General features: G+C 47.8%; 1 protein-coding gene across 1 annotated transcript in view; it reads right to left on the reverse strand.

Moving 5' to 3' along the window:
- Positions 1-5147: 5147 nt before the first annotated feature.
- The window catches only part of YPEL2 (yippee like 2), a 30278-nt gene continuing 14029 nt past the window's right edge, over positions 5148-21396 (reverse strand). The window contains exons 3-5 of the mRNA XM_052688603.1: positions 11833-11876; positions 10954-11062; positions 5148-9574 (exon numbers count right to left, since the gene is read on the reverse strand). Of these exons, the coding sequence (XP_052544563.1) occupies positions 9485-9574; positions 10954-11062; positions 11833-11876 (243 nt within the window). The 3' untranslated portion in view covers positions 5148-9484. The remainder of the gene's footprint in view (positions 9575-10953; positions 11063-11832; positions 11877-21396) is intronic.

Genomic DNA, 21396 nt, shown 5'->3' on the forward strand with positions numbered 1-21396 from the left:
TGGATGCTTCCCCAGATGCTGAGTGCACCGTTGAATTCTTTAAGCGATGCTGTGTTTATAGAGCTGCAATTACTCCGTATCTGCCTTTGTTTGGAGATGAATCCTCATCCCTCCTCGCTAATGGCTTCTTCTGATCTCATCCAAAGTGGAGGATTTCCTGAGATGCTGAAAAAATGACTCACTGTGCCTTTATAGCTACGCCAGAGGTTTAATGGCTTCGGCAGCAGAACGGCGGCTGTGTCTGAAACAGATGTACCCAATGATGGCTGATGCTGTGCACTCTGCTTCACACATACGTACGTAGGAGCTAAGGGAGTTCTGGAATGGGTCTGTAGATGATGTAGGGTGATGGCCCCAGCTGCCATCACTTCCCATTCCGACCCCCACTGCTCCTGGAAAAGCACAGTGAAAATACAGCCTGGTTCACCTCGCATCTGGGAGAGTGAAATTTCATCTCTCTGTAACAGTTCTCTCACGAAAAGCCCATCAGACACGTCTGCTCCCTGTGTTAATAACTCACACAGAGATACGGATTTTTCCCTAATTAATTCTTTCCGCCTCAAAATATGTTTCCCTCATCCAACCGTGAGTCGATCCTCTCATCCCATCTACTTGGCAGAGCTGCCATTTACTGTGCAATTAACATTTTGCGAATAAAACCAAAGAGAACAAACCATGGGGAGCTGTTGGGCTGTGAGTTGAATTCTACCTTTGCCAAGGCAGGAAGGAGCACCCCATAGCCAGCACAAGGAGCGTCCCATGATCAGCACCAGGAGCATCCCATAGCCAGCATCCCATGATCAGCACCAGGAGCATCCCGTAGCCAGCACCAGGAGCATCCCATGATCAGCACCAGGAGCATCCTACAGCCAGCACCCAGGGGTGAACCACAGGATGGAGCACCACGCATTGGCTGGAAAGCATCCAGAGAAAAGCACTGGGAGTGAGCAGGAGCCTAAAAACATGAGCAGCACTGAGGCTGCAGGAGGACATGCTGTGTAGGGACACGCAGGCTACCTTGGAGTATGTAATAATGGGCAAAACAAAAAAGGGAGGAAAGATGCAAAATGTGAAACCAAACCCAACAAATGTCTGGCCTGGTTGGGACTCACAGGGCTGCAGTTCTTTGGAGATGTCACGCATCTCCTCCAGCCCCATCCCAATTAACTGCCTCCTAATGACTTTCCAAAGCAGGAAGATTTCCTTAATTATATCACCACGTGTTAGACTGTAATCAAGAAATCAATCCCACTGCTGCCCGGAGCGGGGCCTGTGCTTGGCAGCACAGCAGCTGCAGCTACCTCCAAATAGACCCTGGCTTTGCAGGGATGCAGCAGCACACGGACAGGGGATCACAGAAAGGGTTTTCCATTCCAGGTAAGGGAAGGAAGGATCCAACACTGCAGAAGGAACCCAGGAAGAGCACTGTGCTATTGTGCAGTGGAAGAGAAGGAGCTGATTGCTCAGGGCTGGGGAGCACGAGGACTGGCAGTGCTTTATGAGCTGCTAAAAATAAAAAGTGGCTGCTAAAAATAATGAGTGATCGGGACCAAAAAAAATGCTAAGCCTCAGAGATCTCCCCGAACTCTGAGGATTAATTTTAATTTCCCTTTAATCCGGACAGAAATAGTGACGTGCATGGGCACGGCTCAGCCCGCACGTCCCCAGCACTGTGCTTTGGGCACAGCCTGAGCAGCTCTGCTCCAATGCCCTGGAAAAGAAAATGAGGGATCAGAGAGAGCTGCTCAGGCTGTAGGCTTCCAAAGAGTCCAAGAATGTGTATATCCTGAGCATAGGCTTCGCAGTACGGAGCACAGCTGAATGTGAGTGAGGCTGAATTTGCCCTGGGTGTTTCCCAAAGCGCTGCACAGCAACTGCAGAATGCTGCTTTCCAGCAAAGAGGGAAGGCTGATTCTCTGCAGGGTAGATATGAGGGGAACGGCAGTGCAGTGCCCTTTGTGTGGCTATAAGAGGTGGTTGGGCACCATTGAATAGAGGCAGCACTGCCACTTCACCAACTGCATTCGGATGTATGCAAATATATGCATGTAGGATTTGCATGCAGAGCTCGCCCGGGGCTTTGATGGCACATGGGCTGTTTGCGCAGCCTGAGCTCAGCAGTGCTTTGTGCTGAGAACCCCCAGACCGGGGCTGTAGGAAGCCCTGTTTGCCCCTGCAGTGATGTTTGGGGTAGAAAAGCTGAAAAACCCATTCTAAGCCATTCCATCCAAGCCTGCTCTGAATGTTTTCAATTTGAGAGTGCCCAGAGAGGCAAGTAAATATTTTTCTGGAAGGGAAACGAGGTCATGTTTACCCCAAACGCCGTGTGCCAAAGCGCTGCCTGGTGTTTATGCAGCTGGAGAAGCAGTGCTGGCAGTGCAGAGCCGTGCAGGAAAGAATGCAGCACTGATACCCATAGGAAGTGCTGTGGCTTTCCAGCTGCGATGCACAAACTGTGCTGCCTGGGGAAGCCGCAGGGCTCGGCCAAAGGGCTGCTGTTACACCGCGCTTCTGTGGATGCTTCGCCAGGGTGAGATGGAGAAAAAGATTTAAAAGGTTGAAAGCAGGCAGGCCTGCAGATAACATTGCTTGGCAGTGCTGCCAGTGCAGGGCACAAGCCCCACAGAACTCATTTACAGGACCCTGAAAGCAGTGGCCAAAGCCTGAATATTTTGTTTGGATGCACACAGGGCAGATGTGCTCACTGTGCTCAGTGCCAGCGCCAGGACCCCACTAGAACCACAGGGCTGTGCTGGCTGTGTGCTGCCCATTCATTGACCCCACAGCCCCAGCTCCTCCAGCACAGCCACAGACAGCAGCAGGATGTGCTCCCACCATCCAGCTCTTAATCAGCTTTCACCTGGGATTAGCTCCAACGCTTCCAGACTTGAATTCAAAATAGCTTTTCTTACTAATCCAAACCAAACGCTCCCCTCCATCAGCCTCGCCAGCAATGTTTGTTTCCCCAGGTTTGAACCTTGCCTGGTCCCTGGATTTTTCGTATTGCAATGCGGGGCCATGGGGTGCTTGGGGAGGGCAGCAGCAGGGCAGGGATGGGCACAGGGAGAACAGCAGCCCAGCACAAGCTGGGCACAATATGGCTGGGGATGCTGCAGTTAGGAGGAGGTTAAGCTGTGCCCGTGTGTGCTGGCAGCTTCTGGCTTTAGGGCACCAAGCAGCATGGGATGGGACGTGCGAGTGGTCACACGTGGGAATGCTGGGTGTGAGGGGGCTGTGACTAAAGAGGTGGCACTGAATGAATGATGCTGTCACTGCCCTGCTAATGACCCCAGTGCCTGCAGAAGCAGCACTGTGGGTATGGGTGCTCATCCCCACTGGGCATTGGTGCATGAGGTTGGCTTCACCTTCACACCCTGCCTGGTAGAGAAAGACTTGCAGTGATTTATGATGAGCTCGCAAGGTTTGTGTTACAGCCACAGGGAATGCATGCACGGAACACCCCATGTCCAACCCTGCAGGATGTGGGCACAGCCAGGACCCCCACACTGCAGCCCTTGGGGCACCCAGACTCAGCCCCTGCCCTGGAACCTCTGCAAAAACAACACCATTCTGAGAAAACCCTCATCCAAGTGGAAAAAAACACCACCAGAGCCTGACAAGGAAGCAGAGCTAAATAAAAGCACGCTCCTATACTTCTCTGTTATTTCTGTAAAGCGTCCAAAACGTTGCACAGAAATTCTTTATGTTTCCATGAGGTGAGGATGAGCCCCTGGGGAAGAACTTTTTTTTTTTTCCAACCTTTCACTGCACCCACACCAAAGTTTCCATGCATGGAGAACAAAGTGAGGAGCAGTTCCTGCCCAGGGCAGAGCCAGGAGCAGTGGGGTTCTGTGCAGAATGGGGATTTCATGCGATGTTTCAGAGGGAGCAAAGCTTGAAGCCATTTCTGATGTGCACTGAGTGCAGCCAAGTCTCCTGGTGCCACCAGCAGAGCACTGCTCCAAACCTACGCCTGTAAAAATCCAGGGAGGCAAAGGGAATCCTCCTGTGGTGGCTGAAAGGTGACATATTTCCCATGTAGGGCTTGGGAGAAAGGACACGCAGCCTGGATGTCATGAAGGGACACAGAGCATCAAGGACACAGAGAGAAGGGAAGGCAGGGAAGCAACACACAGCATCACCCGCGTCCCTGCAGGAATGGGGACAGGGACGTCCTGGTCACCCAGCAGCCCGGCTCCAGCTGCCCCGGGTGTCCGATTGCTCTTGCCCTGGGATGAAAGGCCACAGCACTGCAGTATTTATAGCTCCATGATTGTCTTCTCCAGAAATCATTGTGGCTGTGACGGGGGCTGCCCGCGCTGAGCCGCGTTTCCCGTTATAGCCGTCCTCCGGCTGCACAGAAAGGTCACAGCAGCCCCAGGATTTCAGCCTTGGTCTGTCCTGCCATGCGTGCCCCCACTGGGCAATGGGCTGTGGTGAGCTCTCTGTTAATGAAGGAAGTGCTTGTCTTGACCGGGGTGCAAAAACCACGCCTGTGGCCACTTCCAGGCTGTCATGAAGAACCCAGAGGTCTGGCTTCATATCTTGGAAACACAGGCATCCTCATGACCACATCTGCTTGTAGGTGGTGCTGTGCTTGGGGCATTGGCCCCACCAGGTCCCCCAGCTTACCTGGCCAGCTCCAGAATCCCAGAGAGCTGCAGCCACAGGGTCAGGGCACGGGGACAGAGCCTGCAGCAGTGCATCGGAAACACCCGAAATAAAGTGCTGCTCCCAACCTGACCGGGGCTTCGCTGGGGTTTCAGAGCAGTGGATCAGGTCCCAGGGATCAGATGGACACTGGGAGCACCGGCACCTGCAAGAGACAACTCAGAAAGGTGTTACAGCATGTGCAGGATGGAGCGGCTGCCCTGCCATCCATAGGGACTGCTCCACAGCACACCCTCAGCCTGCACTCCTCCTGCTGAAGCACGAGCTGCTCCCCAGGTGGTGGGATACTGCTCTGTGAGCACAGCCTTCATGTGCTGAAGGGGTTTTGGAGCACTGATGGTGCAGCAAGGAGCGTGGATGGACTATTTCTGAGTTAAATGCACCACGTGCTCCACAGCCAACTTCTGCTGCCATCAGCCTTTAAGAATTTGCACACAGTACAGGAGGAGATGGACGCAGCAACCCAGAACAACAGCTTTAGTACTTGAAAATTTTATTTTCTCAAATGAGCACCGACACATATTGTAAATATGACAAACAATACGGCTCCCTCTAATACTGAAGAACTATATACAATGTACAAATACATGAAAAGGTGGAAACCAATTACTTGAAAACAAACAATCGCATTTATTACTGAAGCAAATGACCTGAAAGAATACGACAAAAAATAAAATTAAAATAAGATCAAAGAAATAAAAGTATACACAATTTGTAAACACGAGAGCATCAATAGACAGGCTGGTATTGGAAACACTGTCCTTTAGTTTTGTCAGCGGGGAAAGCATTCCCATTTCCTTACAAGAACAAAACAAAGGATAAATACAGTTCATAGCTACAAGAACAGCTTCTTTGTGATTGTACCACACACAGTGCCATTCTGCTTGCATTAAATACGTCCATTTCTTTTTCGAATTCACTATGATTTCTTTTTTTCCCCCTCTTTTAAACAGGATTCTTCAGCCTCTATGTGTAACATCATTGTTTCTGAGTGCTCGGCCCCCAAGGCCTGGCCCTGCTGGGAGCTCCTTCCCACCGAGCAGAGCAGAGCAGAGCACACCTCCCACCCAGCACAGTGCTGTCTGTACACTCACACACCAGGCAGGAAAATGCACACAGAGAAAATCCTCACCACGAGAAAAACAAGTTTCACCTGTAGGTTTTCTGGTTGTTTTTTTTTCCCTGTCTGTCTTTAAATGATGTGTGCCAGCATCAGAGGATCAGGAAGCGTGCAGCAGCAGTTCAGTGCTGGAAACAGCTCCTTGCTCAGCAATGCAGCCCAGCTGTGCAGGCTGTTGGTCCACTTTGGGATCAAACAGAGACCCAACGAGATAAAAACAGAAAGAGGGGAGCGGGGGGGGGGGGCACAGGGACAGAAGGGAAAACAAAGAAACGAACTCTGCTGCCTGAGAGGTAAACTTGCACTCTAGTTCATTATGTAGCAGCCTGGTTTAAAAACGAAGTAAAACAAAACAAAAAGAAACTCGGGATCTGTGTCCAAAGACTTCCTTCAGTTTAAAAACAGCTCCTTACGAACCTCCAAGTGGTGATGCTGAGCTCACAGCTGATCTGTGCTCCTGCACCCGGAGCCATATGCATCCTGCCCAGCACTGCATGGGCAGCCCCCACATCCCCCCCAGCCCTCAAATCCCCCAAACCCCCACATCCCCAGCATGGGCTGCCCAGCAGGACAACATCCATGCAATGTGTTTGTTTCCCTCTCAAAGTATTTCCCAACCAATGCAGAAGGGAAGGGGATCATTTATAAACAATGAGAAAAGTGCTCGCAGGGAGGAGCTCCGAGAAAACGGCACCAAATATATTATTATTATTATTTTTAAATTAAATATTATTTACAAAAGTATACTTCACAAGATAACATGATTATTATTATTTTTTTTTCTTCCTGCTTTGTATATATTACCATCTGGGTATTTATTACAGGGAGAGGGATCTCACAGCAGATAATCCACCCGAGCACAACCAATTTGGAACTCGGCGAAGGCTGAGCTTTGGGGCAGCGTGAGGTGATGGAAGCACAGCTCACAGGGCTGAGGCTGCCCCACATTACAGCCCATGCTTCCCCAGGGGGCATTTCTGTGGGCCACCCATGGCCCCAGCACAGGGTGCAGTCTTTGGTTAAGCTGAGCACGCTGCTTTCCACGCCACAGGGCAGCCTGTGGTGACTGTGCACAGTGTGGGCTCCCATGGGCACACACTCATGTTTTCCTATCGGGACATGTGGCCGCATTCTGGGCAACGTAAATCTGTGGATGCTGACGAGACAAAGCCAATTAAAACCAGATTAAGATCTTGCCATTTTCAGGCTCGGACTGGTTGCCATTAAAAGCGTAACCCCAGGGAACGGTTAAAAACAGCCTGACTGACGAACATCATCCTTTCCTGTCCCAAATATAAGGATAAAAGCATTTGTATCTGGTATCTTATCTATAGGTGATACCCACTTAAAACCATGAACTCACGCATGGTAATTTTCTCAACCTCATCTTAACAATTTGGGGTTATCCCTTACTTCTCTTCCCAGGTACAAACAGATCCCTTCAAGGGCTGTGTATGCGGGAGACCAGGAGCTCTTTGAAGAATGCATATTACTTCCCACTAGGCAAAACCCAATCAATTGTCACAGATCAACAACCAAAGGACAGGACAAGGGGACCAGGCCAGTGCCAGTGCCAACAAGCTGGGGGGTACTGCAGAGCTCGTGATTTTTTCTGGGTTTTTACCGCTTAAGGCAATGTGGATGATGGAAGCAGAGACAATCAGAAATGAAAGCTGAAGCAACCGCTACACAACCACAACAGAAAGGGCAAAGGCAGAAGCTATCTCCGAACAGGCTAGCCACAAAATGAGCCAATTCCACCCATTCCAGCAGCCTACAGCTCACCTTCCCCTGCCAGGTGTAACAATGCGCTGTCACAAAATAGTGGTTCAAGAGAAAAGCAGCTTTTGCTTCGACAGGCCAGCAGGCTGGGGCTTCGGTCCAACACGTAAAGCCCACCCCAACCCATGAGCAGCATCTCTGCTCACTTCTCCTTCATGAACAGCAAATGATTTCGTTGCCAGCCCCTCCACTCTGGTCCCCAGCTCACGGGATCTCGGGGTGGGGACAAGCAACAAGAGATTACAGCTCCAAAGCTTCGGTTTCATAAGGAGCTACAAACCCCTGCACAATACTCTTTCTTTCTGGATTAAGAAAGATTTCCCCCCAGTGGATTAACCTACTTGAAAGAATTCCACAAACAACAAGAAAATTCACTCAGAGAGATAACACTAATTCGGTTCAACAGTCTTTGAGCCGTGCACCAGACAGTGGCTGGACTGCTGCAGAGCAAACTTCACATCTTCTTCTACGCCTAACGCAGCTCCCTGCTCGCACACGGTGCTCCTTCCCACCCATCGCCTCGGGAAGGTCCACACTCATCGGTCTGAAAAACTTCACAGCGAAGGACTTATCCTTTGCAGTTACAATAACCACATCCACCTCTCCCACTTAGACTCCAGAGCACAATTTTGGGGTAGAGGGAAGATACTTTAGTTTCCTTTTTCCTTCTTGTCTCCCCTGTGCCTCCAGGAGGCTTCAGGGAGTGGGAAAAGGGGGGAAGGTTTGGGGGATACCTCATGGCCTGAAATATCCACCTGTGCAATACTGCTAAACTGCCAGCTTCCTCTGCTCCCCCTTATCCCCCCTCTCACAACATTTCTCTGAAAGGCTCCAAAAGCAGAGCTGATGGCTGGGGCGTGGGACTGAAAGATATTCTAACAGCACTTTCCTACTTGTACTCGTGAAGGCTTGGTTAAAAAAAACCCTAAGGACACCTAGAGGAGTACAGGAAGTCAAAGGGTACCCTACGTTACTGAGTTTGTCCCCATCCTCTCCGACATAATTTCCTCTTTCTTACTTAGCACCTGCCTTCGTTTTTTTTTTCCTGCTGTATCTTCTAAGCTCCAGCTCCAGCCTCCTTGTGCCTTAAGTGGTTTTCTCCTTCTCTCTGAAGGGCTCAAGTGTCAGGATTTGGTTTCTCCAGCTGTGAGGATGCTCTCACAGCTGTGCTCTGTTGGGACGTTTGGCCTACCTCCCCTGAAACAGAGAGAAAAAGGAGAGGCAGGGAATCTCTCCAGCCTTCAGGTTTCCCCTACCTCCCCTAGACAACAAGTCCATAAACAGCAAACAAAACACAGATCTGCGACTTGCAGGAAAAACTGGTTACGTCTTGTGCTCAGCCAGCTTAGACTGAAGCTCCACCAGTGGAGCAGCAGTTTTATGCTTCGGAGAGAATGCAGCCGTGAGGTATTTTTCTGTCCATTTAGACAAGCAGACAGTTTCAAGTCTTGGTTAACCAGGACTTAAAGGAGAAGTGCAGTTTTACTCCCAATGACCTCCCTCTGGGCCCACTCCCCACCCCCTATCACATTCTCCTGCCCAAAACTCAGGTCTTCCTCCTGCACCGAGACCTGCTGATAAAATGCCACCACAGAGCCAACTTCAGTTCGTACGTAAGCATTCGTCAACATGGAATGGCTGTCGGGCATTCGGTGCATTCTCTTAGCCAACGCCAGAACAGAGAGAGAAGCAGCCAGGGTCAACTCACAAACAGATACAAAGCAAAGAGACAGAGAGACAGAAATTTAGAGGCCAGTCACCAATAAAGATGGAGAAGGGTGTGAAGATGCTCCCAGATTGCAGAGCCTCTAAATGCATGGAACCAAGCGTTCAGTCACTCTCTCACTCTTGGATATAATGTTCGGTTGGATGGCATTCTCTTACACACTGGTAGGGCTGGGCTCCCTCCGTTCAATCCCAGCCATTATCCTTGATCATGTGAGCTAGTTCAATGATGTATTTGCCTTCTTTATACTTCTGGCTGCTTTCAAAAGCGTGTTCCTAAAAGGAGAAGAAAGAATGCAATCAGTATATCTGAAGGTATGGTCACACTGACAGAACCTGGAATGCTGGTCTGGGTCCCAGCCTGGCAAGGAGATGTGTCTGCTGGGTAGGACAGTCAAACTGCAGGAGCTCCTGAGGGCGTTCTGCAAAAATTACATTTGGAATGATCTTAAACCTGACTCTAGTCGTCTTCATAGGCCGAAAAGGCACAACCAGCACCTTGTGAGCATGCAGCTTTAGGCAGGCTAATGGCAACTGCTCCTTGAACTATGCCTTAGAAATGATCACTGATGAAATCTGACCCTCTCTGGAGCATTCTGAGGGTTTATTAACATTAGGAATCCAGAGCTACTCTGGGGAAATTTGCTGCAAAGGCATTGCCACTGGGAGTGAGCTGGGCTGTGGTCAGCTTCACTTGGAAATGGAGCTGAGGGGAAGCACCCATTCTACACAGAGGTAGGATGAATGAAGCATAGGATCTCTAAGCAGGACAGACTCCACTTATGCATTCTGGCTGCATTCTCAAAGGCAGTTCAGCTCCAGCTCAGGCTCACTGTTTGCACGCACACCTGTGTCATGCATTTGAGAGGACGTAATTCTGTTGCTGGAGAGACCTGAGCCTACTGCTGCGTTTATGGAATTCTGGATTGTGTTTTACAATAAACTCAATTTCTGCACTTAGCGTCCTTCTCCATTTGTGAGATCCACGCTGTGCTTCTGCACAGATTCCCACCCCACCAATTTTTGATGCTTTGCTTTTTATAGCCTTTTGACTGACTTTAAAGAATATTTCTGTCCAGAGGCCGCAGATGCAATAGATGCTTTGTTTAGAGTGGTCAAAATGTTCTGACAAATAAGAATACCGCGTGCCTCCTGGAGCAGAAATTAGAACGTAGCATTAGCCTTTATTTGAAGGTAATTGAATTTATGGAGCGCGAGAGACAGCAAACAGATCAACTCATGTTCAATAGCATTTCTAGTGGGAAGGACACAGGTTTAGCAATATGTGGATCCCTCTGTTATTCTGAGATGGTCTGGAAAAACAGACATGAACCACAAAGGCTGAGTGAATTTTACATCAAGTGCCGCTGAGGTTTGGTTGGGGGTCCCAACCAAAACCAAACCCACACCAGAAATCCTTAGAAAGATGAAACATCGGCCACAAAGAGCTCATGATCTGAAAGGAGAGAATAAACAAAGGACAGGAGGGAAAATGGAAACGCAGAAAGGAAAAACAACGTGGCTACAGACCAAAATGCACATTTCTGGTTCCTGAGTCGATGTTCCTTCCACCAGACCATGTTCTACCACACAAACCTTCAGCAAGAGCTGCAGCAAAAACATCCACAGGAAAAACAAATGATGCTGATACTCACATATTTCCAGCCCAGTGTGGTTTTGCAGTTTTCACAGTAAATGTCTGCAACCGCATGTAATCCTGTTAATAACACCCGCTCCTCTGCAGGGCCACAACCCACATTAACTCTAGAGAAAATGGAGAGAAGCTCCCTGTTAGTGCATCTTCCCACAGCAAGACACTGCTGCGAAGCTGAGAACTGCAGTGCTTGAAAGCACAAGCAGGAAATTCAGAATACTGAGTACCGTGGCTGTTCCTGAAAGAAGTCTCATGCAGTTCCAGAACAGAATGAAAAGGTAAAATAGAATCTTTATTTAACTCAACATTCTAACAAGTTTTGAGCAGAAGATTAATAACATTCTAGAACATTGCACTCATGATGCACTTGAGAAAGATTGTTGTTTCCAAATTGCCAGAATGGTACTTCTACTTTCCCAAGTGGGAATTTGGGAAATGCAACTGAAATAAGCAGTTCTGACAGACATCCCAGCAGTAGTCTGACCAAAACTACTTTCAGTTATTGGGTAACTTACAGTTAACTTCTATGCCAGCTCTAAAAAGAAGTCTGCACTTGGTTATTTCGTATTCTCTGTATTTACAAAGCCCTGACTCTCTGTCCGACTTCCCTCTCTGGGAAGAGATGAGTCACCTCTCAGCTCTGATTTCTCAAACTGATGATGAAAAAGAACACCTTTTCCTAGCTGCTTATCTGAAACTTGAACGTAAAATCAAACATGAATCAGTGCTATTTCCTGCCTTCCTCCAACTGTTTTTCAGCAGGCTCATAAGTCTTGGGCAGAGGTTTTCTTACAAGAAAACTTTTCTGTACTAGTTAGGAGAGTTTTCTTAAATGCATCATAAAAACATGCAAATGTGACATGCATGAAGTTCTACTCACACTGAATTGAAGAGGTATGCTCGTCCTTGGCTTCCTTGAAAGGACTGAAAGGCAAGAAAACAAAATTCAGCCTGGGTTGGTTGGCAGAAATAAGGCTAAACCAGGAACTACTCCCAACACCTTAATTAATGACCACAGATGGTCAGTACTGCCCATTACCAGGGCCTGAGTGGTGCCTCCAGGTGGAAGAGGCACAGCGTCAGGCAACAAGTGTGGATAAAGAGAGGCCCTGTCCTGAAAGGCTGCAGCTGCCTCGGGCTCCTCTGCCCACACAACATCTTGCTGGCAGCCTCACCTGCTTTATCACCTGCTATCTCCAGCATCTACGTGCCGTGAGAGCCTATTTCCAAGAGTTCAGCTGTTCTCTTGCTCATGGGCACGTGCCAAACTGAACCAAGCGTAGAAGCTCTGTGCAAGACGCTGAGCACATGTCTGCTCTCGTGCTATCTGGGCACGTCCCCTGTGCCCCACATCTCCCAGGGCCTTGCTGCAAAACCAGGGAGTCCTGCAGAGCTGCCACGTGGTTGGGAGCCAGCAGGCTGCTCTGCTGTCCCATCACGCTGCCCAGAGCCCTGCAGGCAGCAGCAGCTCACACACAGCAAATGCTACCTGCAATGTGAATGCACTCTGACAAGCACGTGCTGAATTAAACATTTGGTGCTTATGAGCAAGAGCACAGGTGCTGTCTGAACACAACTTACCTGAGGAGGTACCTCAGGGAACGCACGCATCAAGGGCTGAGGAGCTGGGAGAGCTGAAGAGAAGCTTTTCAGGATTATTTAACTCTTTGACCAGGAACCTTGGGCTATGAAATGGTTTTCCTAAACCTCAGCTTCTACAGACGGAGCTCTTTTCCAACCCGAGTGATTCTCTGCATGACCACAGGTGGCCTCATGGAGAAGCAAAGTGAGAGCCGCTTTAGGAGCAGTTAGCCCCATCCACACCACCAGCACTCACAGCTCCTGCCTTGACCAGCGTGAGAGATCAAAATTCACTGAAGGAGCAATTTAAAACCACCCTGACAAGGAACAAGCCAGTGCCAGGAAAGAAGAGTCCTTGAGGAGAAGCTGCTCTTCAGCTGAGTCTGGAGCCCCATGTTATTACCTCCTAGGGCACAGGAGAGGCACTGAAGATGCAGAAGGAATGGATGCCTGGGGCACGAGGATATCTCTTTCACTCAGACAAAAGCAGTGCCTTGAGGAATGCCTCTTTTCTTGGGAAGGAATTAAATAGGACACATGGCTCAAGTATGTTTGTGTAATTGCATTTGTTAGAGGAGCTTCTTTTAATCTTTCTGCAGCCCTCAAGCCCCTTATTGTTGCTATCAGCTGACTGATACCCGCACACCAAGCAGGGCTGGCCTGGTAACTCTGAGGTGCAGGCAGCATTGGCTCAGCACCTGGGTGGGAAATGGGAACAGCACGAAGCCCACTGCCCCCTCCCAGGGCAGGAGACAGAGGCCAGACCCACATAACACACCAACTTGCTGCCCTGAACAGCAGGGCCCTGGCAGCCCTCGGGCTGTGGATGGGTATGGGATGAAACAGAAGGTCCCCCAGGAACATGTGTGTCATCAAAGCAGAATGAAAGCAGATGAAGCCTGCTAGCCATCCAGCTCTTCCAGTAAATACTTTTCCATAAACACCAAAGAGAATAAGTTTGCCAATAAAAACAACCATGGGAGAAAAGTTTTTATTGGTACAGAAATAGGATTTTCCATTACTGCTGTGCAAATGCCTGTCTTTAATAAACAACAAAACTATACCCACTGGCTCTGTGCCTGGGGCTCCCTGGGCACTCCCACAGGACAGTGGCATCCCCAGAGATGCTTTTCCTTACAGCTCAGCCAGGGCTTTAGTGTATCTGAGGTGGTCACCACGAAGAAGTCCCACAAATAACCTTCTGCCCAAGCAGGACCTCTGTGTGCCACCACGCAGCTCTCAATGCTGCTGCCTGTTCTGATATCCACCCGCCAGCTCGTCAAGGCCTTGGCAAATCACATAAAAAGAAGTGAGGAAGGTCTGGCAGCCACCTCAAAGTCACTAATGCATTTGCTGTCCGCAAGAGCAAGCTGTCAGTATCTTTATAAAGGCACACAGACAGGTTTTACCTGGGTGTTGCAACCTCAGCATTTTCTGGAGAAGTCCCTTCTCTGCTGGGGCTCCAGAAAAAATGGCACATGCTATAATGGGCATTACAAAACCAGATGTCCTGATTTACCCAATCAGATGTCCTTTTCTTTGTAGTGAGTTGTCTATTTTAAATACACACAGAAAAAGAACTCTGCAACACTTGGTGTTTGCTGCACAGTGAGGTCAGCAGTAAGATCTACATTCTGTGCTGTATGTTCTCTCTGTGTAGATTTTCCAGGCATAAATTCAAAAGTGTATCTCACACATGCATATAAATCCAGACTTCAGATTCTCTAAAGGAACAGCTCCTGGCACCACTTTCCAGCTGAAAGAAACGGAAAGGATTTTTGGTTGTTGTTTCCTGCTGAAAACCCAAGCACATATTTTTCTCTGCACTGCTAACACTGAATGTCTGGCTGGAAACACATCTGTGTATATGCCAGTAACAAAGTGCTCCCTCTCTGTCCTCCATGAGCCCTCTAAAAAACAAAACAAGCTTTTGTGATGTGCAGCACACAACAGCTTACTCCTCCTGATTGCTCACATCCCAAACCCTTTGCTGTTCCAGTCAGCAAAGAGGCACCCAAGAACCGCAGGGCTGAGCACCCAGGTGGGAACATCTCCCAGACTGAGCTGCCTCTTGTTCCAGTAAGAACTCCATGTGAAGATGCCTTTGGCAGTTGCTGTGGTTGAAGAAATACCTGTCATTCAATCTATAGAACCTCATTATAGCCCCTCAGCCACGCTGATCCCAAACAAGATCTGTGAAATCCTTATTTTTAAAAAACAAATACTTCTTTTGTGCACGCAGGGATTTAAATATCCTTTTCTTTCTCAGCTTATAGGACAATAACACAAACTGATAAATAACCACAGTACAGAGGCAGAGGAAAATCACTCTGTGTAGGGAGTTCTTAATCTAAATTTGCTGGCAGAGATTCACAGTGCAGAATGAGAGCTCCAGCAAGAAGCAGACTGCAAGGCAGGAGCTGGGGCTTCACAGCAGATGGGATCTGCTGCAGAAGCAAGCATAGTGTGGATGCAGCATCTAAAGTGGGAGCTCTTTGTGGCAGGCACATGCTGCTTGCCACAGCGGAGACAGACTGAGCTTGCAGGATCCAGAGCTGAATCCATACATATTCAATACCCACGACCTTGAGAGCTGTCATTTCAGTTCAGTCCATTTGCTATATTCTGACCTCAAGTGGAAGTGCTGACTGCACCGCTCTGTTTGCACTGCCTGTGGTTCCTTGGCAAGATGCTCAAGTCCTTCCAAGCCTTCCTCAGTACAGCTACAGCCCTTGGAAACCCTGGCCAACATGAGAAGGGCTGCGCCCCTCCACCATCAGCTCTGCACTCACACCTTCCTGTCCCTGGTGACCACTGGAGACAGCAGGGGATTTGCAGGTTCAATCAGCACAGCCAGGGAACAGCATAGATTTGAATGTGCCCACACCTACGCACCCCGTCCCTCAGTACCTACAGCTTCCATTCACCATGCATGCAGCCCACTCAGCGAACAGAGGATAGGATTAACATCCCAAGTCTTTGAGACAGCTTTGACAATAGGCTGAACACAAAAAAAGCTGTCTAGAATCATCTGGAAAACCAGGAAGCAGCTGCCAGGACTAAACAGCTCCATACTGCTGCCTGCTCTCTGCAGGCTGAAGAGAGCGCTGCCCCTTACCTATGTCCAGCTGGCAGTCCTTTAGCAAAAACCAATAAAACAAAAATGAAAAGGCTATGGGTCCCAGGGAGGGAAGAAGGAACAGAACCTGCCCCTGCAAGCTACCCCTGGGAGAGCTGCAAACAGTTCTCACTGCACGCACACAGACAGGGCTGGAGCCCACAGCCAGCCTGCACCTCCAGGCACGTTCAGGCTCTGAATGCCTTAGGACGACATTTCAGCTAACAAAAAAACACAGCCTGCAAGGGGAGTACAGCCCAAGTGCAACGGCCATCCGACTGGAGTGAGTTTGCTACAAAGCTGTGTCCTGTGACACAGGCTCCCCATGCCCAAAAAGAATGTGTGGAAACCCAAGGGAGCCCCATTACACCGAGAAAGCTGCAGCTCTTACACTCAGCAATTCCAGTTCACTGTCTCTGGCACTAAACCCCAACTCTACTCAGCTGCTGTCCTACCCAACAACCAATGTCACACTGAAAGCTCTGCTTGAATGGCACCTCTCAAGCCCTATTAATTATGGCAAAAATGAATGGATTAAAAAAAAAAAAAGCTTGCTATGTGTTTACAGCAACCAGTACGCCTAGTAACAGCACTAGGTATAGGATGGCTCTAACAGGAGATTACTCATGAGTCACTGTGCAGTGGAAAGAAACTGGAAATGGAATAAGGAAGAGGTGCTGCAGCTCTGGGGGAGCATGAGCTCAGTGAGCCAACCCTCACACCCACCAGGCTGTGCAGGGTTCATTCATTGCACCCAGCTTTCCCCACAAGGGACAGCCAACGATCTGATTTAACTGAGATTCAATTTTGCTCTGCTGATGCTGGATACGGACCCAGGTCAAGGGAACTGCTTATGTTCTTCCACCTGGTGCACAGCCGTGCCCCTGCCCTGCTCCAGCCTGTACTCCTGACTTCTCATTGAGCTTCAACACCAATTAAAGCCCTAAGTCAATATGGAATTAGTGGACCAAACTCATCTCTGAAGTAAATTCAATTAATTTGGCATGGTCTTATTCCCTAGCAGCCTATGCTGCTGCAGCACAGTGAATAACTGCTCTGTGCTTCACCCTCAAAGCAGCAGCTTGCTACTGCCTGCATCTCAGGCTACACAGGCTGTGGGAAGGGAAGGGAGCTGCAGCTCAGAGATGGATGATGTCACTGTGATGGTTCTTCATGCTGACAGGAGATGTTATCAGCTCCTACCCTGCCAACAGCAGCGCTCACTGAAGCCCTTCGTTCTCTCTGCAACCACGAGCATTCTTTAATTTTCTTTTTTTGAGATGCTTTCATTTTTTCAGGTTTCTAGGAGATAAAGCTAAGAAAAAAACCAGCATTGTTCACAAGACTCCCCAAAGTGCTGAGAACCGTGTGCTCTGCAGCGTGCCACTGAGACTGCCCATTATCAGCAGTGCAGAAAGATTTCTCTGCTTTGCAGTAATGAAAAATCAGTATTTGAGACAAGTGAGCATTCTTTTTGTTTTTCTTTTTCCCTATGGTACAGATTTCCAATACCTATTCAAACCACCACACTGCTAAACTAAAGCCAAAGTTCTGTAAAGCATCTCAACATTCAGAAAATATGCAAACAGCTCTGCCCCATTCTCCCTCCATTGGGCTCCCCTCATTGCCCCAAAAGTTCTGACACAACCCAAAGTCCCATCACGAGCCCTATGCATTTCAGCCATCCTCCAGCAAGCCCTGAGATTCTATATTCTGCTTTTATTTTTGTGTTTCTAGCCCACAGACTTCAAAGGGAAATCTCAAAATGTGAATGCTAAAGGCACAAACGACAGAATTCAAGTAAAATTATACCAAATTTATTAGGTCTATATGACTTCATAGTATTTTGGGGCTTCTCCTGCCATCTCTGGTGGCCTCAGGTTGCTGCTGGTGCACTTCAAAACTTGACTTTGGAATGAAAAATGATGGGAATACAGAGAGAACGAAGCAGACAATCTTTACTTCCACATATAGGGAGGCACACAAAACCAGAGCAGCTCCATGAGACAAAGAAGGGGTTTCTCTGAGCTGAGAAGAGGGTGATGGATGTGGAAGAAGCTATGCATGTTCCCATGGGAGCATCGAGTGACTGCTGCCCACATTCCTGTACAACTCCCCTATGCCAAAAGAAAACCCCCAGCACTTCAGCCACCAACAACATCCACCCAATGCAACCCTTTACAGTTTGGTGCAGAAGACAGCAGCGCTTTATTACTTACTGTGGAAAAATCTACAGGGTGAGAACAAAGCCCAGCAGTTTCTTCCTGGATACAGAATGATGAAAAAAATGTGTGTGTTCCTGTGAATCTACAAGTGCTACAGCAGCAGTGTGTTTTTCTTTCCTCTCATTTTTATGTGGGGCTGTTTTCCTGTAGGGTGATGGTGGCTCAAAGCATCCAACAAAGAAACTATTTGGAAAAGGAGTGGCAGGGAAGGGGTAGCGCCCTTTCTTTCCACATTAATTATTGCTATTATATGGGCTTTAGAGATAAACACAAGACAGAACTGGAATAGAAGATGGAAACTGCTAATACAACAGATATTTAATTAGCAGCATAATAGCAGCTATCCATAGATCAGCAGAACACCGTATTCCACTAATGCAGCCACTGAGCTCACAACAGCACCAGGGCTGACACAGAGAACAGATCTGCTTCTCAGCAAAACCAGTGTGTCCACAGCAGTTCCCCGGATAATAAATGGGAACTCTCTTTTATTTATGCTCAGGTCATCAATTTTAAGGCAGAGGAAGCAGCAGGTGAAAGGAGACTTATTTCCATAAGGAAAGTGACTGATGAGGAAATCCATTTTTATCCTCCCTGACAAGGATTTCTAAACCATTTTGAATTACTACCTTTTTTTTTTTTTTTTTCTTTTTTGGAACAGAATGAAATACTTTAAAAATCACACAGCAATTAATTGCTGTATAAACACAATTACACAAGGAGGCACGATTTTCCTTGGGCTCTCTCTGTTCAGCAGCCACATCCTGCTCCATCAGAGACCTGATCCTGACCGCCTTCCACTCCCATTAAGACCAGCTGGAATGGAGGAAGCACAGTGACTCGCAGGCTAAGCCCCAGAGGAAGCAATTACACAGAACAAAAATCTAATTTAGGTAGCTGCACTATGGAACAGGTACTACAAATACTCATTACGCCGCTCAGATTTCATATTCTGACTTCTTCCAGCAAAGGGCACTTTTGTTTGTTTATTCTCCCTCTCCCTTTCAAACACAAGCTTTCCAAAGCTGCCAAGACCCACTCCTGTCCCCAAGCTTCAATTGAGGCCAGCAGGCTCCAGTCTGTCCCTAACAGCACCCTGCCTGCAGGAGCTCTGCCCAGCCAGGGCTGTCTCCTGGGCAGCACATGGAGGGAAGAGGTGCCCATTTTATTTTAAGCTGCATGGAAACCTACTTCAAAGTTTATAGCAGTCAAACAGGAAGCAGAAAGCAAAACAAAACCAAGACCCACTCGTGAATTCTTCCAGAACTGCCTTGCTGCTCATCACTTACAGCTTGAATTCTAGTAACATTTGCAGCTGGGAACAAAGCTCCAAATAATATCTAAAAGACAATTCATTAGGGAACAGAAGCAGAAAAGCAGGATGGAAAAGCCTCTGGACAGCTGCAAGAAATGTGTGCAAAATGGATAAACCTGGTGGATAAGGAGCTAACAGCAGAATAAATGAACAGAAGCTTACTGTGCAGAGCTGAGCCAGTAAGACTAATGCAATTATGAAATGCATACACTGTGAAGACATTATTGCTGTATGCTGTTCAGTCTGAGGTTGGAACAATGAGACCAGCCCTGTTTCCATTTATAAAATGATGTTGAAATGTAGAAAAGAACCACAAGAATGATAAAGAACTGGAAAAAATAATATCTCATTGTGACAGAAAAAGTTGCATCTGTTCAGCCCATCAAAACAGTGATCAAAAGTGACCCGGGTCACTGCGTACCAGCAGCTTTTACACTGAGAAATAGTAGGCAGTATCTATTTTTTAATAATGAAAGGAATGGTCAGTGACTAGAAGCACAAGCCAGACAAGTCTAAATCTGATGTCTCCAACTTATAATAGTAAGGATGATTAACCACTGGAATAAATGACCAAGGAGAGCAGTGAATTTTCTCTTGAAGTCTTCAAATGAAGACTAAATGCTTCTTCAGGACGACATGCTGCAATCATGATGAAACCCACTGGCCTGTGCTAGACATGATAGTCCCTCCTGACCCTAAGAGTTCATCAGCGCCGAGCTGGGAGCTGAAGTTCATATTTGGGAAGAAACAAGACCTACTTTTAAAGGAAGAAGGACACAGTGGAACGAAAAATGGCAAGAACTTTATCCCAAAAAGGGAACGCACACTTTTCCCCACAGTATTTAGCTTGTCCCCACATTAGAAATGCAGGATTTTCCTCTTGACTAGCTTTGGAACCCTTTTTCTATCAGATAAAAGTTTTGAAATACACACATCACCTTTTTAGGGTTATTCTTCAGCTTGCCCGCGTGCTCTTCCTCCCCCCAGGAGGTAACTTCATGTCTTCAAGGTGAGCTGACAAACAAATGCTGACCTGGCAGCACTGCTGCATGAGAAGCCAGGCTCTAGGAACGTCACACACTGCCTTCCTCTGTGCCCAGAGGGGAAAGACAAAAGGAAAGCCCAACAATTGCCACTTACCACAGAGCCACACACAACACCTATACAAGGTGCAGGGGAAGGCTTTGAAGCAGCTAAATTCATACATGACTTATTTGAAAGCTACCACCAAAGTCTCACATCCTTTAAGATCCCACAGTTGTAACACAGAGCAAAGCTTTCAATATGCCATCAGGATCACTGAGACTACTGTACCAGCAAGCTCAGCAGCCTGCTTGCCAGGCATGCACAGTGTGCAGGGATGCATAATGATTGGGAGCGAGGTTTGCTTGAGAACCACATAACTCCTGTCTCAAAAGACAGCAAAGTGCTTGTAAGTGTATTCTACTGCCAAACCCAACCCAGCTGAGGAAGTCAAGCACACACAAGTGTTGGTTTTTTTTCCTAAATTCTCTGTGCTGGCATTGCCACAGCCTTTTGTGTTGAAGGATTTCGCATTCATGTTCAGTATGGGTCCCAAGCAGACATCAAAGGAAAACATTAAACTTCTTAGGCAAGCCTTAGGCCAACTTCAGAGGATACATCACTGCATAATATTTAGCATTTGGATCAAGTAATGCATGGAAAAAGAAACTGCAAGACGCCCACAAGACATTCCCTACATACTTCCATAATCAGGGACATTTCTGCCGGATTACTGTTCACATGGCAAACAAAAAAAAAGAAGTCAGCAACCAAGACACCAATGTGGCTTTATTCGGCCCTTCTGCTCATTCCCATCCTTCTCTACCAGACACCAGATGCATACGAGCTCCTACAGAAAAAAACTGACAGTTTGAAAGGCACAGAGCAGATAGAAACCAGCACTGCATCTGTGGGTCTGAAAAAAGGAGAGGAAATGCTCTTTACACTGTTGAATGTCCATTGTGTTAGCTGCTCCCCAAGCCACACTAAGAAGTCTTCTTAAGAAGACTTCTCAAGAGAAGCCCCTCCATCCCCTTCCCACATGGGCTACACCATTGCTGACTACAGAACACTTCTTTCTTAAAGGTTCCAAAATCCATGGGATATTGTGCCTGAGAAAGAGAAATGTAACAAGTACTTTGACTTGTTTTTTTGGCAACTGGAAATAAGAAGCACTGAAAT

Source organism: Tympanuchus pallidicinctus, unplaced genomic scaffold (assembly GCF_026119805.1).
Source record: "Tympanuchus pallidicinctus isolate F22 unplaced genomic scaffold, pur_lepc_1.0 scaffold24, whole genome shotgun sequence".
NCBI lineage: Eukaryota > Metazoa > Chordata > Aves > Galliformes > Phasianidae > Tympanuchus > Tympanuchus pallidicinctus.